Consider the following 13957-nt stretch of genomic DNA (forward strand, 5'->3'; position numbering starts at 1 on the left):
CAAATATATTTTGAGGTCGCACAGATTAAATTTCGGGAGCATATGCGACCAAAATGGTTGCAATTTCGAGCCTTGCAACTATAAACAAAACAGCATCATGTATGTATGCATAGTTTAATACAAAGGGCGGAAAGCCAATCACACAGAGTACATTTTTCATTTAAAAACATGAGATGCAGTGGGATGGGGAAAAAACCCGCCATAAAGTCTCGATATATGTTTTTTAAAAAGTTAAACTTATATTAATTTTACATGGCTTTCTAAACATGTGGCTCTTTTGTGCGAGACACGAGTGCAACGCTGATAGATGTCCTTCTAGAAAATGCGCGAAATATGTGTTCTGTGTGAACGGCTTGGTTTCAGTTTTGATGTAAACAAGATCTTCTCCGCATTCATGTTCTCTTTTTCCGCTATATTTTTAATGAACAACGCAGCAGCGCCACATTTAGTGGCTTCAGCTGGATAGGCTAACAAAAACATTATAATGCAACGACACTTACATTGTCATCGCATCTCGTGCGCAACCGATAAGGCTGTCTAATGCACACCTAAAATTCGAATGCGACGTTTTGGCATTCGAATGTGGATTTTTATTTTAAATTCGACGAATATTCGAAATTTAAATTTTTTTTTGACAGCCCTACTGAACACATAATACGCATGTGCATGATGTCACCATTTTCACAAATTCACATTTTTGTAGTTTACATGCTAACTATCGTTGTCAAAAACTTGCACTTTGAAACCTGTTTTAAAAAGTTTGCCTTTACAGGCCTCCAAAATGTTGTTTTCATGTAAATGAACAGCCAAAATGCATAAAAAGTTTTCAGTTTTTGTTGAAAATGGTGTGTAAACATCCTAAGTTTGAGTATATATGCAAACATCCTACAGGGATGAACTGAACATGCAGGTTCGATTCCATCCTTCCTTCAGTGAGTCTCAATCAATAACAGTGAACTAAAAGCAGGAGAATGAGTTGCAATGAGCTGCTGGAAACCCGCCTTAAATTCTTCCTAATTCTGTCAGCATCTACTCTCCCGTGCCACCGGCTGGGTGACATCCTCCAAAGCGGCAGCTAGAACAGGGTGACGTCTCAGTCTGTGGTTGTCTAAAGGATGTGGAAGCGTGCGAGATGGAGGCCGCTGATTACGAATCCTCCTCGGCTTCCTTCGTGTTGACATTTCACCGCAAAGCACCGTCCTTCTCCCCTCCAATTACTCCATCCCTTCCTGCTTCTGGACAGGGGGTGACCTTTCAATCTCCTCTAAATATCTTATTATATGGTGTCTCTGCTTTTTTTAGGCCTGGCAGGACCTGCTATACAATTACAAGACATTCACGCTTTGTTTGCTCTCTAATGAAGCGATCAGGAGTCGGACCGGCAGCCAGCACCTTAGGGCCTGCCACCTTGTCACATTGAGGGAGTGGCTGCCAGGACTGCAGGCGAGTGGCTGTTAAAGTCTGGACACTAGTGGAAGAATGGGCCGCACAGAGAGGAGGAGATAATGCAGAATTAGAAAAAATAAAGGTCAAAGACTTGACTTATAGACCAGTACAACTGACCTTAAAAAAATAAATAAATACATAAAAATTCAAAGCATAAAATAGTGAAGATAAACTGTGAAGATAAACTAAATATTATTTTAAATGTATTTTAATATTAAGTCATTTATTATATATACAGTATATAATGTTGCTTTGACGTTTTAATAATTTAAAAAAAATATAGCATTATAAATATAAACATAACATGTAAGTATTATAGATGTTGATATGACACTATCGCAAAATAATTGGTCTCTGACCTTGTCAAAATCCATCTTTTAACTTTGTTGTCATTAATTAATACATGTTGTTACTTAATCCCAAATAAATAATTCATTAACAATCTGCTTTGCCCATTTTGACTTTTTCTTGTAGCAATTCGGCATTATGCCACAAATGCTGTTATATTTAACCAGTTATATATACATATATCTCAACATACCCTGAAACTAAGCATATTTAATGAACCAGATCACTAAGATGTGTTATTTACTTTTTTATTTGGATGTGTGTGTGTTGTCATTCAATTCACTGCTTCTTCATCCTTCCACATCAGCTCAAAACACTGTATATGCACAGGTGCAAGCAGCTCAAAATACTTACACAGCATGAGCTCATAAAGCACAGGTCAGACAGACGTTCATCATTCATGAAACAATATTCAATATTAAACAAGAGAAATGGCTCATGTCAATCATCTGCTTGAAACACTGCTGACATACTTATTGGATTTTACTTCCCAGGTCAGGTCTCGTTTTTTGGTGACCTATATATGTCAATTCCATATCCTGTTCCCTTCTGGAGCATGTCCAATTGGTAAAAACCTCAATTTCATACAAGGAACCTTCAAGCAGGAATCTGAGGGATGTGTGGATCATTTGACCCTGGTATCCTATTGGCTTTCAGAAAATGTCAGCATGAAGGATTAATTTGTAAGGTGACACCAAGCACTGTTAATTTTTCTCCTTCAACATAACACAATACAGAACACAGACACTTAAAATACCAATTAATCAAAAAAAAAAAAAAAAAAAAAGAGTATCAGTGAAATCAAAATAAAACATTTCACAGGGAGTATCAGTGTAATCAATCACAAGTAAACTAATATAGTTTATTGATGGCATGACAAAATCATTGAATGAACGTACTCATCTAAGATATTTTAAAAAGCGAAAAATACCTGCTGACAGTGAATATTTTATTAAAATGCTGAATATATTATTTTTTGTTTTTATTATAACTATATTATGAATTTTATTCACTGAATATGTTAAATATATTTTTTACATTTATTTAATTTTGCACACACACAAGTTTTTCAACAAGTCACTTATTTTTTTGTATAAAAAGTTTCCAGTAAAAAAGGGATTTCTAAGATATTTTATGAATATGAGGTGTAAAATACATAAATATTATTCACTAAATATTTTGAATCTAAAACTTCTAAGATATTTTAAAAGGCATAAAATAACTGCTGACTGTGAATATTTTATTCAAAGGTCAGATTTTTTCAAATGTTTTTATTTTAATAATTTTATGAATATTATTCACTGACTATTTTACTAATTTTGAATCTAAAATTTCTAAAATATTTTGAAAGGCATAAAACAACTGCTGAATGTGAATATTTTATTCAAAAGTCAGATTTTTTTAATGTTATTATTTTAATTATTTTATGAATATTATTCACTGAATATTTTGAATCTATACATTTTGAATCTAAAATTTCTAAGATATTTTAAAAGGCATAAAATAACTGCTGACTGTGAATATTTTATTCAAAAGTAAAAAAATTTAAAATGTTTTATTTTAATAATTTTATTAATATTATTCACTGAATATTCTGAATCTTTTTTTATTTTATTCATTGTATAATTTGTATAAAATCTATAAATTCTATTTAAAAACATTCAAAATGCTGCAGCTTTGTTTTTTCAACTTTCAATTAGATTTTGACTCTCAAATTTAAAAGTCTATTAAATACACATATATTGGACACACTAAAATGTACAATACACCGTTCAAAATTGTCAGGTCAGTGAGATTTGCTTTGCTGTTGTTGTTGTTTGTGTTGTTAAAGAAATAAATACTTTTATTTATCAAGGACACATTCAATTGATCAAAAGTGACAATAAAGACATTTATAATTTTTACAAAATATATATATTTGAAATGCTGTTCTTTTGAACTTTCTATTCATCAAAGAATACCAAAAATATGAAACAGCAGAACTGTTTTATAGTGTACACACACACGCACACACGCACACACACACACACACACACACACACAAGTACTTTTCAACAAGTCACTAGTTTACTTTGTGTCAAAACTTTTCAAGTGAAAAAAAACACAATGCACCTTTAACAAGAAAGAGCTTTGTTTAAAGTTTTGCCCAACAAAAACGATTACTCCTGTAAGGAAATGTAGCCCATTTTATGTGCAGGGCACGACAGAAAAGTCTATGTAAAATGTAAGGTTGGCTGAGCAGATGCTTGCAGAGAAAGGTGAGAGTAGAGTCCAAGGCTGCGAGGCAAAACAGCAGACATGAAAGTGCAGCATCTATTTAATTTAATGGTCACTGCTGGAGGGTCTGATGTAAGGTACAGACGGATGAAGTGAATCCTGAATGAACAAAGGAAGTAGGGAAGAGCAATCCCTTAAGACTCACAGGGACCGGCCTGCTGTGTCCTTGGACAGGGCTCAGGACAGGTAACACATTACAAGCCATTTAAGTAGATCTCGGCTGATGGATGTAACTGTTCGCAGGAAATCAAAGTATGAAACATAGATCCAGCCACTTGAATATGCTGTTCGACAACACAAGACACATGCAATACAAGCCGGGATATTCCGGTGGGATTTGACGTGTATGTGAAAGAAGTCTGGGAGGGATCGGATGACTGTCTGCGGCTCTCACATTCCCTGTTACTAAAAGCAAGCGTGCGAATAAAGGTGCTCGGATGAAATGTGCGAGATGTCACACAAGCAGCAGGCGTAATTTGTGCAAATGATATTCCTAAATAATCTACGCTAATTACCGAGGTCAACCAAAATTATTCCCTCCATATGTCTGCTGTCTGAAAAATGTCCCTCTGAGAAAAAAATAAAAAATGCATGGGCAAGTGTGTGTGTGTGTGTGTTGTAGGGGACAAGGTAAAAAGATGACTGACTGACTGCCTTTGTCACACTATTTGAGGAAGGGAATGAGTCATGCATTAGTGAAGCTGCTCCAGTTCTGTGGCTGCCCAACGGATTTTGTGTTGATCGCGTGAAAATGACTTTTGAAGGATTGTTTTTCTCTTCACACCTGCAGCCTGTTCCATAGTCTTTCATGCGGACGAGGATGAACAGGTGTGCTACTGCTGCTTTTGGTATAAAAGAAACTTGGTTAATTCAAATCGTCTGTCAATGCACCAAAAATGCCCCAACACTTCCATGAAAACTCTTCTATGGAAATCCATTCTGATGACGAGAAATGAAGAACATGAATGATGTGGAAATGCCTTGTATTTTCTCAGTTTAAACCACTTTTCAAGAAAGAATAATTGTGTTTATTGATTTACGGCTATGTGGGTGTTTCGCGTATTAGCAGACAGACTAAATCACATTGTAATCACCTAATCCCAGACTAAAGTGCTTGAAATCCCTTCACCGTTAAATACTGGCCTCCTCTTTCTTTTCTGCCAGATGTTTGTAAGTTTTTTAAAAATAATAAGATTAAGCATGTTTATTAATCTCTTTCTGCTAGTGTGTGAATGTAGAACAGCCTTCGCTGTGTTTGAGCTAATACTTGAGCCTGAGAATGTACAGTGCTCTTCAAAATCTGCATTATGTCTTTACAAGATCATTTCAAGTCATTATCACTTTTACAACAGAGATGGAGAGTCTTTATGGTGTTGCAGGTATGCGGTGCTGTGAAACAATTGTCTGAAGTGTTAATTGAGTTAGCGGTGCAGAAGTTGTTTTGTACTCACAGATCTGCTGCATCGACAAACTGCACGGCTTCATAGTTCATGCATAATAAATTTTGCAAATGTTTACATATGCTGCTTGTATACTGGTCACTTTTAATTCTGGTACTGATAAATAAGCAAAGTAAATATTTGATGCCTTATTCACACCTATTCTTCGTAGAATAGCTTTTGGCTGACAAAACTGAAAACATGCAGCTAGAGAAATTAAATCTGTACATGATTAGCGTTATTTCCAATCAGTGTCCAAAATTAACTTGCTGCACCAGCCAATGCTGGGTAAACTGAGAAAATTTACCTGCAATATATAGTTAATGATTTAAAGGGACAGTTCACCCAAAAATGAAAATTCTGTCATTAATTACTCATGTTGTCCCAAACCTGTAAGACCTTCTTCGTTCATCTTAGGAACACAAATTAAGATATTTTTGATGAAATCCGAGAGCTTTCTGATCCTGCATAGACAGTAACACAACTGACATGTTCATGGCCCAGAAAGGTAGTAAGGACATCATTAAAATAGTCCTTGTGACATCAATGGTTCAACCTTAATGAATTATGAAGCTACGAGAATACGTTTTGTGAGCAAAGAAAACAAAAATAACAACTTTATTCAACAGTTTCTTCTCTTCCGTGTCAGTCTTTGATGCACGTTCATGAGAGCACCACGACGCATTTGTGTTCTGAAGATGAACAAAGGTCTTATGGGTTTGGAACGACATATGGGTGAGTAATTAATGACCGAATTTTCATTTTTGGGTGAACCCTTTAATGATGTATTCTGCATTTATATTACTGTAATATATAATATAATATAATATAATATAATATAATATAATATAATATAATATAATATAATATAATATAATATAATATAATATAATATAATATAATATAATATAATATAATATAATATAATATAATATAATATAATACATGTTGCAGTTGTGAAGTCACTATTTTATTTACCTGCCATTGGTGTTTGGCGAATGCTAATTTTGAACCCTGTTCCCAATATATAGAGTTAATATTCCTAATTTACAGTTGAATCAATGCATACAACACAAATAATATACTCCATATATTCCAGAACTTATAAATGCAAATGCATAATCTAATCAAAGGCAGACATGATCTATGTGTGTAATTTCATTGTTCCATGTATCATTTCTAAAACTCCATAATAGAAACTTTGCAAATTAATTGAACTATATTAAACAGCTAATTTAAATCTCTCCAGGTTTTTAATGAAGATGTTGTTTCAAACACTCCAACATGGTTATCTGGCAGCTGACCCTATTTATCTTCATTTAGCTCATTAGGCCAGTCTCCAGAGCATTATTGTCAAAAATATGGGGACGTTAAAGCAAACACAATCTGCCTTGTGCACAAGGCCAGTTTCTGTTTGCAAGCAAAGCAAAGTCGGATTTTTTATTGTACAGCATCGCAGACATTAAAAACCCATGGTTCCACCTCCGAGCTTTGGTGTAATTAAACATTTTAGATGCAAACCAAATTGCATATCTTCCGGCCTTCAGTTCAGGGGTCACTTGAACCATTACTAGCTCTTTATGAACATTATCTTGTGGCCCTTACTAATTAGAGTGTTCTGCTTTATCTGCACATTAAAAAGACTGCATTGCGGCGCACCACTCGTTTAGTACTTCAAACACTCAGCTCAGAGATTATCAAAGGAGAAGCCTTGAACGGCTTATTAATGTGGCCAAACAAGCCTCTTTAATAAAGCCGTTTAATCCCTACTAAAGCAAAACGGTACTCACGGTCACTGCAGAGGGGACCTCCGTATGTCGTCATGGTGCAGTCGCAGGTAAACCCCTCCCACTGCTGCAGACACACTCCCTGATTGTAGCACGAGTCCTCCGTGCAGGTTGTGCCAGGGCCGGCTGAAACAAGTTATAATTATTATAAATCACATAGACTATCATCGTGTCAACACTGACACAAGCCATTTTTTTTATTTAGTCTTAGTCGTAGTCTTTTAAATTAGTCTTAGTCCTGTGTCAAATATACTTTTTAGTCATCATATTTAGTCAACCTTGTCCTGTTTTTGTTCAGTCAAGTTTTAGTCGACTATATGTCTGAGCTTTTTAGTCTAGTTTTAGTCAATGAAATCAGAAAATGTATCCTTTTAACAGAGAAGCTCTAATTTGGGAATTTGAACTCTTGAACACACAAAAGCACGTGTAGTAGAGGAGCAGTCCGCAAAAATATTTTGTCTCTTTTTTTTTTTTGACGAAAATAAAAAGATTTTGTTAAATAAAAAATAAATAAAATAACGTTTTTAAAATAGATTTTAGTCTTGTTTTTTTTATCATCAACGATATTGCATGTTGATATATTCATAGTTATCATTTATTGACCTTATTGTCGTCTCATCATTGTCTCATTTTAGTCATGAATGAGTCACAGAATGACGTGCCACTTGTGTCCTGTGTAGTCTTTAATTGCATATGGAAGTGGTGTATTTTGAGTTTAGGGTCATATGTTGTTATGAACATATGAACGGCTCGGAGCAGCAGTACACTAACCTTCACAGCCTCGCTCCACTTGGCCCACACGGTGTAGAGCATCTGCGATCAGGTCAGGAAGCCTGCCATTCAGGTCAACTGAGGCCAGGCAGCCCTGATAGCCATCCCGCGATGCTATGAGCTTGGGCAGACTGTTGTACATGCTCTTCCCAACACCTCCAATGTACAGCTCTCCTACACAACACAGAGAAAATATACACGGATATCAACACATAACACCATAACATTCATTCAGCGGATTTCTTCTTCTTCAAAATCAGCTGATTCTCCATCTGGGGTTGTATATCTGTCTTTACAATAAGGCAGAAGTCAATGGTGATAGTGTTGCATTTAAATTATGTTCTTCATCCAAAATTGGAGCTTCATGAGGTGTGATCCTTTGGTACTCTATGATGAGCTGAATATGTGTGGTTCTCTTTTCAACCAATTCCCTGCTGATGAAGGCTAATTCCAATGAACCTTTGATGTGCAGAACAAAAAGAAAAACAGGGTTGTCATAAAACGGCATATAATTATGTAACATCAAAGTTGCCCTTGAGCAACTTTGAGGAAGAGAACATGAGGATAAGCATATGTGAAGATGAAGGAGACGGGAACCCCAGTACGATATATAGACATGTTTCTTGCTATAGGCTCTGTTACGATGCTCATCGGTGGTGTTTGGGTGTGGGATTGTGCTCAGATTTAGGAATGGAAAAGAGAGGTGGAGAATTGAAATGACTTGGCTCTTGAACACAGTACAACATGTCCCTGCGTCTGGCTCTTAAAAGCAGACTGATGCAACACTGTTCAGAGGAGGCCATTTAGAATATGAAAAAAAGGGAGTCTATCTAAATTTCTGTATTGAATAGAATATAATGAGCTAATATTGTAAATAGACATGTGCCGGTATTCGTAATGCAATATATCACGACAATGAACGTGCACGATATTGTTATCGCGGGCACTTCAAAATACTGTGAACAATTATTTATTACAAATTATTCAGATTTTTTTAATGCATTTTAAGAATACTATTCCAATCAACTGGTCACAATGCACAACACCGCTGTATGCTGCGTCACAGACGCGTGTGCACTCTGATGTAAACAAGCACGGATGAGAAGCGCTTGGCGGAACGAGTGAAAGAGATGTGCTGCATGAAAATGCACATTCACTCTCTGACAGCAGATGGCGCTGAACAGCAGAAATGCAGCCGTTACCCCGGAAACCCCATAAACAAAGCAGCTGCTACTTTCTGAAATATGTTTAAATGATTTAATTAGCCATTAAGATTTTTGTATTCACAGTGGTGTTCATCACAGTGCCAAATACTAAAATATTTAGACTTAATAGGCTATTTATTTCCAAACCTTTTTACATTTTAATCTGGATTACAACATGCGCTAGATATTGTTTGAAGATGTTTTGATTCTTTATTGTTCGGTCACACTTTATATTAAGGCTCCATTAGTAACATTAGTTAATTCATTAGTTAACAAACTGCCAATGAAAAAATCTTCTGAACATTCATTAATCTTAGGTATTCCAATATTTAAAAACAGGATGTTAAAATCGAGAGTTGCAGCTGTGTTATTTAATGAGCTAACATGAACTGTTAACAAACTGCCAATGAAAAAATCTTCTAAACATTCATTAATCTTAGGCAATTTCAATATTTAATAACACGTTGTGAAAATCAAAAGTTGCAACTGTGTTATTTACTGAACACGAGCTGACATGAACTAACAGTTGCATTTAAAAAAAAAAAGAATAATAACTTCTGTAGCAAATGTAGCTATTGATCATCATTAATGTTAGTGCATTAACTAATGACATCTTATTGTAAAGTGTTACTTACTGGTCTTTATAATTCTTTTGCACTTTAATCTGTGGGAATTTTTTACTTTATACATTTTTTTGTGCATTGCTTTATTGTATGTAAATGTTCAGTTCTTTTTTTAATGAGAAAATGTTATTAAACCTGTTATACTTTATTGACAACACTTTTTGAAACTAAATTTCAATATTGTGATAATACCGTATACTGTGATAAAAGCATTAGCAATTAATCACAACATTAAAATTTGATACCGTCATATGCCTACTTGTAAATATTGTAAATATGTAAATTCTGTGCAGAATTTGAAATTATTGCAGTGTGGTATGAGCTAAGGAACACATAATGAAAAACATGTAGATATAAAAGTTATATTTATTATTTTATTAAATAGTATTTATAGTATTTATATAATAGAATTTAATAGTAATTATTAAACCCTAAATGCACTAAAATGCTTATTGATAAAACTGGGCAACAGCAAATAGTAATAGCATATAATAATAATAATAATAATAATAATAATAATAATAATATGTTATTATTACTATTTAATATGCAGTATTACTATATACACTATCTTCTATATTGCCTATTATTCTATTATATATTGTCATTATTAAAATAATGAAATAATAAAATGAAATAATATTAAAAAAATTACATAATAACAACAACAACAACAACAACAACATGCTATTACTATATAATATGTTACTATATGCTATTTTCTATATTGCCCAATCATTATTAAAATAATGAAATAATATAACTGTAATATTTTGGATCTATAAAAACATTATGTAATAATAATAATAATAATCATCATCATCATCATCATTATACAATATGCATAATTATACCATATACTATACTGGACTTTTATTTTTTGGTCATATATTATATTATGAAATAAAATAATTTTTGGATTTATAACTATACATTAGTAGTAGTAGTATTACTAATATTACTATGTTTATCAAATGGCATGAAGTAATCAGGGTGATGACTGCTAATAAAATCAACTAAAATATTGTCTTCGTACATAAAATATTATACTCTATTGCTGTGTGGTTAGGAGAAATGACACAACCGCTTGTACCAATATAAACAGACCCACAATTATAATACAAGTGTGCTGATGTTATACTTAGTCATTGTGTTGTTTAAGGTTCACACTGCTCTTTCATTCGACTTTTATTATTTCATTTTTTTTCATTTTGCAAACATATGTTGCAGAAAGCATCAAAGATATTTGGGAACCTTCAGATAAACATTCAGCGGGCAGACCATGTTTAGAGGGCATTGTTTGCCAGTGAAATGCAATTTCCAACTGAGCTCTGCCGGCAAGACAGGCAATTATGCATTAAAACTGACAAGCAAGAACACATATGGCAATTTTCGTCCTACGGTCGAAGAGTGTGCTCTCTCACTGATTGTTTGCTGAAATATGCTCTTTTTCCACTCCAACTGAATAAGCCCAATTAGACCACCATTAAAAGCCCCATTCATCTAAATCTCTGTACTCTTTAATTTTACCTCACTACAGATAAGTTGCATTCTTTCGTTCTAACTTTTCCCTTCCATTAAGAGCCCCTCAACCCGACTCACTTCAACTAACTACCTGTAATTGCCCTGGGTGCCTCTTCAATGGAATCCTGACTGGCTATAGCTCCACCCCTTAGGATACAGATTACATAATCATAGCCATTATTCAATTCAATACAACAGGTGTTACTGGCTGAATCTTAATCGAGCTTCTAAAAGCACTGAACGTCAAAGTGCATTCAGCACCACAAAAACATGTTCCTCGATTAATTTTTCATAAAATGTCTATTAATATTATTCTTCCAGTGAGTCCAGTCAACTCCTAATCAAGACTTCAAGAGGACTAATCTAGAATTGATGCACTGCATGCGATGCATTTCATGTAGAGCTTACAAAATAAGGCCTGAAACTCAGAAAAATTAAGACTTTTTTTTTCTTTTTGAAACAAATGGTCTGTGAATGGAGGTGCTTAACCTTCAGAAAATGTTCATAGCCAACCTCTAGAGGTCAAACTAAATAATATATGAGGTATTTCAATCTATTCATTCATCTTTTATTCATTTTATATGAGGTTTGCGGTTGATTTGATATTTGGGTTGATATGAATGAGAATACTAACAGATAAAAACCTACAAGGACTACAGACCTCCTTGAATAAAAAATAATAATAATCGTTTATATTATTATTATTATTAATATTCTGTGTTGGTATCAGCAACACAGGTTGGATCTGAACTCACATGTGCACCAAGGCTCAATGTCTCTGGTGGACATGGGCTAACCACAAAAAATAACAAATAAATAAATAAAATTAAAATAATAGCAACAAAAAATAAACTGGTCTTACATTTACAGATGTTGTGTCTATGCCAGCTCATCCTCACAATAAATCCCAGCTCACAGTACAGAAGAGAAGAAAAGCTCAGTCTGCTTCACACAGAATAGCCCATGCATGGTTATTAGCTCTGTATGTCTCACTGTTATGCAAAGACTATTAAGCAGACTTCAATCACAATATTCAATTATACACCCAATAGTTTTTTTCATTAGTCATTCAATGGATGGCTGGGCAGCGGGAGAGCGGAGTTTCTTTTGTGGGCAAGAGGGAGGAAAATCAATTGCTTTCATATGAAGGAACTGCAGGGAGATTGTAAAAATGACATCTCCAGTCATGCGTCTCTGTTGAGTAATGACGAAGCAATATCCCTGCTGGATAAAAATGGAAGACGGGGGGAAAGCAAAAAAAGAAACACCTTTGGCTGTGCTCCATAACCGGCGGACAGACCGGATTAAAGCTCCTATAAAAGTATCCCATCATGCCATCAGCATCGCCACATGTTGGGGATCTAGGAAAAAGTGTCACTATGATATCACTAGTAGCAGTTGATCATAAGCGGTGTGCTAAGGGACGGATCACTATCACCTGAAGTATTCAGCTTTGGTATGCCAGTTCTACACCATTTTTGCTACAGACACAATACCTAAGTGATCATACTTCCAATTTCCAACGGGTGGATGAGTTGCAGCAAGACATACTCTGGAACCAGAGTATAATTGAGACTAAGGGAGCAACCATTTAAAACACACAGGCTACCAAGCTAGAACACACAGCAAGCTAATAAAATGCTCTGATAACCACCCTTAAAAACCTACTAAAATGTTCAAAATCGACTTGATTAATGTTGTATTTATTAACCCCTGACCTCCACAATAACTTTACTAATAGTAATGTCTGTGTATTTGTGTCAGCTTCCGCTATAGTTTTAAAGACTAAATGACTCAAAAAAAAAAAAAAAGAAAGTAAAACCTAATAAATAAACTACTGTGGAATAGGTTACACATTTATTCAATAGGTTAAACTACTTAGTGAAGGATACAATAGTTTAGGGATAAATGCTGGTTTGTAGTTACTTATAATAGTGAATTTGTGACATTTTCGGCTATATTTTTGGGGACCAAATGTCTGCACGAAATATTTCTCCAAGTATGCACACTTTTGGACTATATGCCCTAATGGATGCAGCTATGTGAACACAAATAAACTGCAGCTGACCTGACTGTATATGGACATGTGTTGTTTTTCTATTCAAAATATCATAAATTACAAATGTATTATTTTGCACTTCTGACTTAAAGGGTTAGTTCACCCAAAAATGAAAATTAGCCCATAAATTACTCGCCCTCAAGTCATCCTAGGTGTATATGACTTTCTTCTTTCAGACGAATCCAGTCGGAGTTATATAAAAAATACGTTTTTGTAAGAAAAATATCCATATTCAAAACGTAATACGCACTTTAATGTAGCTTGTGCCAACAAAGTTTTGTATATATACGTTTTGAATATGGATATTTTTCTTACAAAAACGCATCGATTCGCTACAGGAGGCCTTTGTTCACCCCCTGGAGCCGTGTGAGACACTTTTTTTTATGGATGGGCGCTTTTTATTTAACTTCTTTTGAACTGATGCATGCAACACCCGCTGAGAGGTATTAAACAGCTTGAAAGATCAAAGACAATATTT

At 34.5% G+C, this 13957-nt stretch overlaps 1 protein-coding gene across 1 annotated transcript in view; it reads right to left on the reverse strand.

The window, feature by feature from the left end:
• The window catches only part of nrxn2a (neurexin 2a), a 431782-nt gene that overhangs the window by 216038 nt on the left and 201787 nt on the right, over positions 1-13957 (reverse strand). The window contains exons 18-19 of the mRNA XM_016532627.1: positions 8069-8242; positions 7301-7423 (exon numbers count right to left, since the gene is read on the reverse strand). Of these exons, the coding sequence (XP_016388113.1) occupies positions 7301-7423; positions 8069-8242 (297 nt within the window). The remainder of the gene's footprint in view (positions 1-7300; positions 7424-8068; positions 8243-13957) is intronic.

This window comes from Sinocyclocheilus rhinocerous, unplaced genomic scaffold (assembly GCF_001515625.1).
Source record: "Sinocyclocheilus rhinocerous isolate Xijiao unplaced genomic scaffold, SAMN03320098_v1.1 scaffold253, whole genome shotgun sequence".
NCBI classification, from domain to species: Eukaryota; Metazoa; Chordata; class Actinopteri; order Cypriniformes; family Cyprinidae; genus Sinocyclocheilus; species Sinocyclocheilus rhinocerous.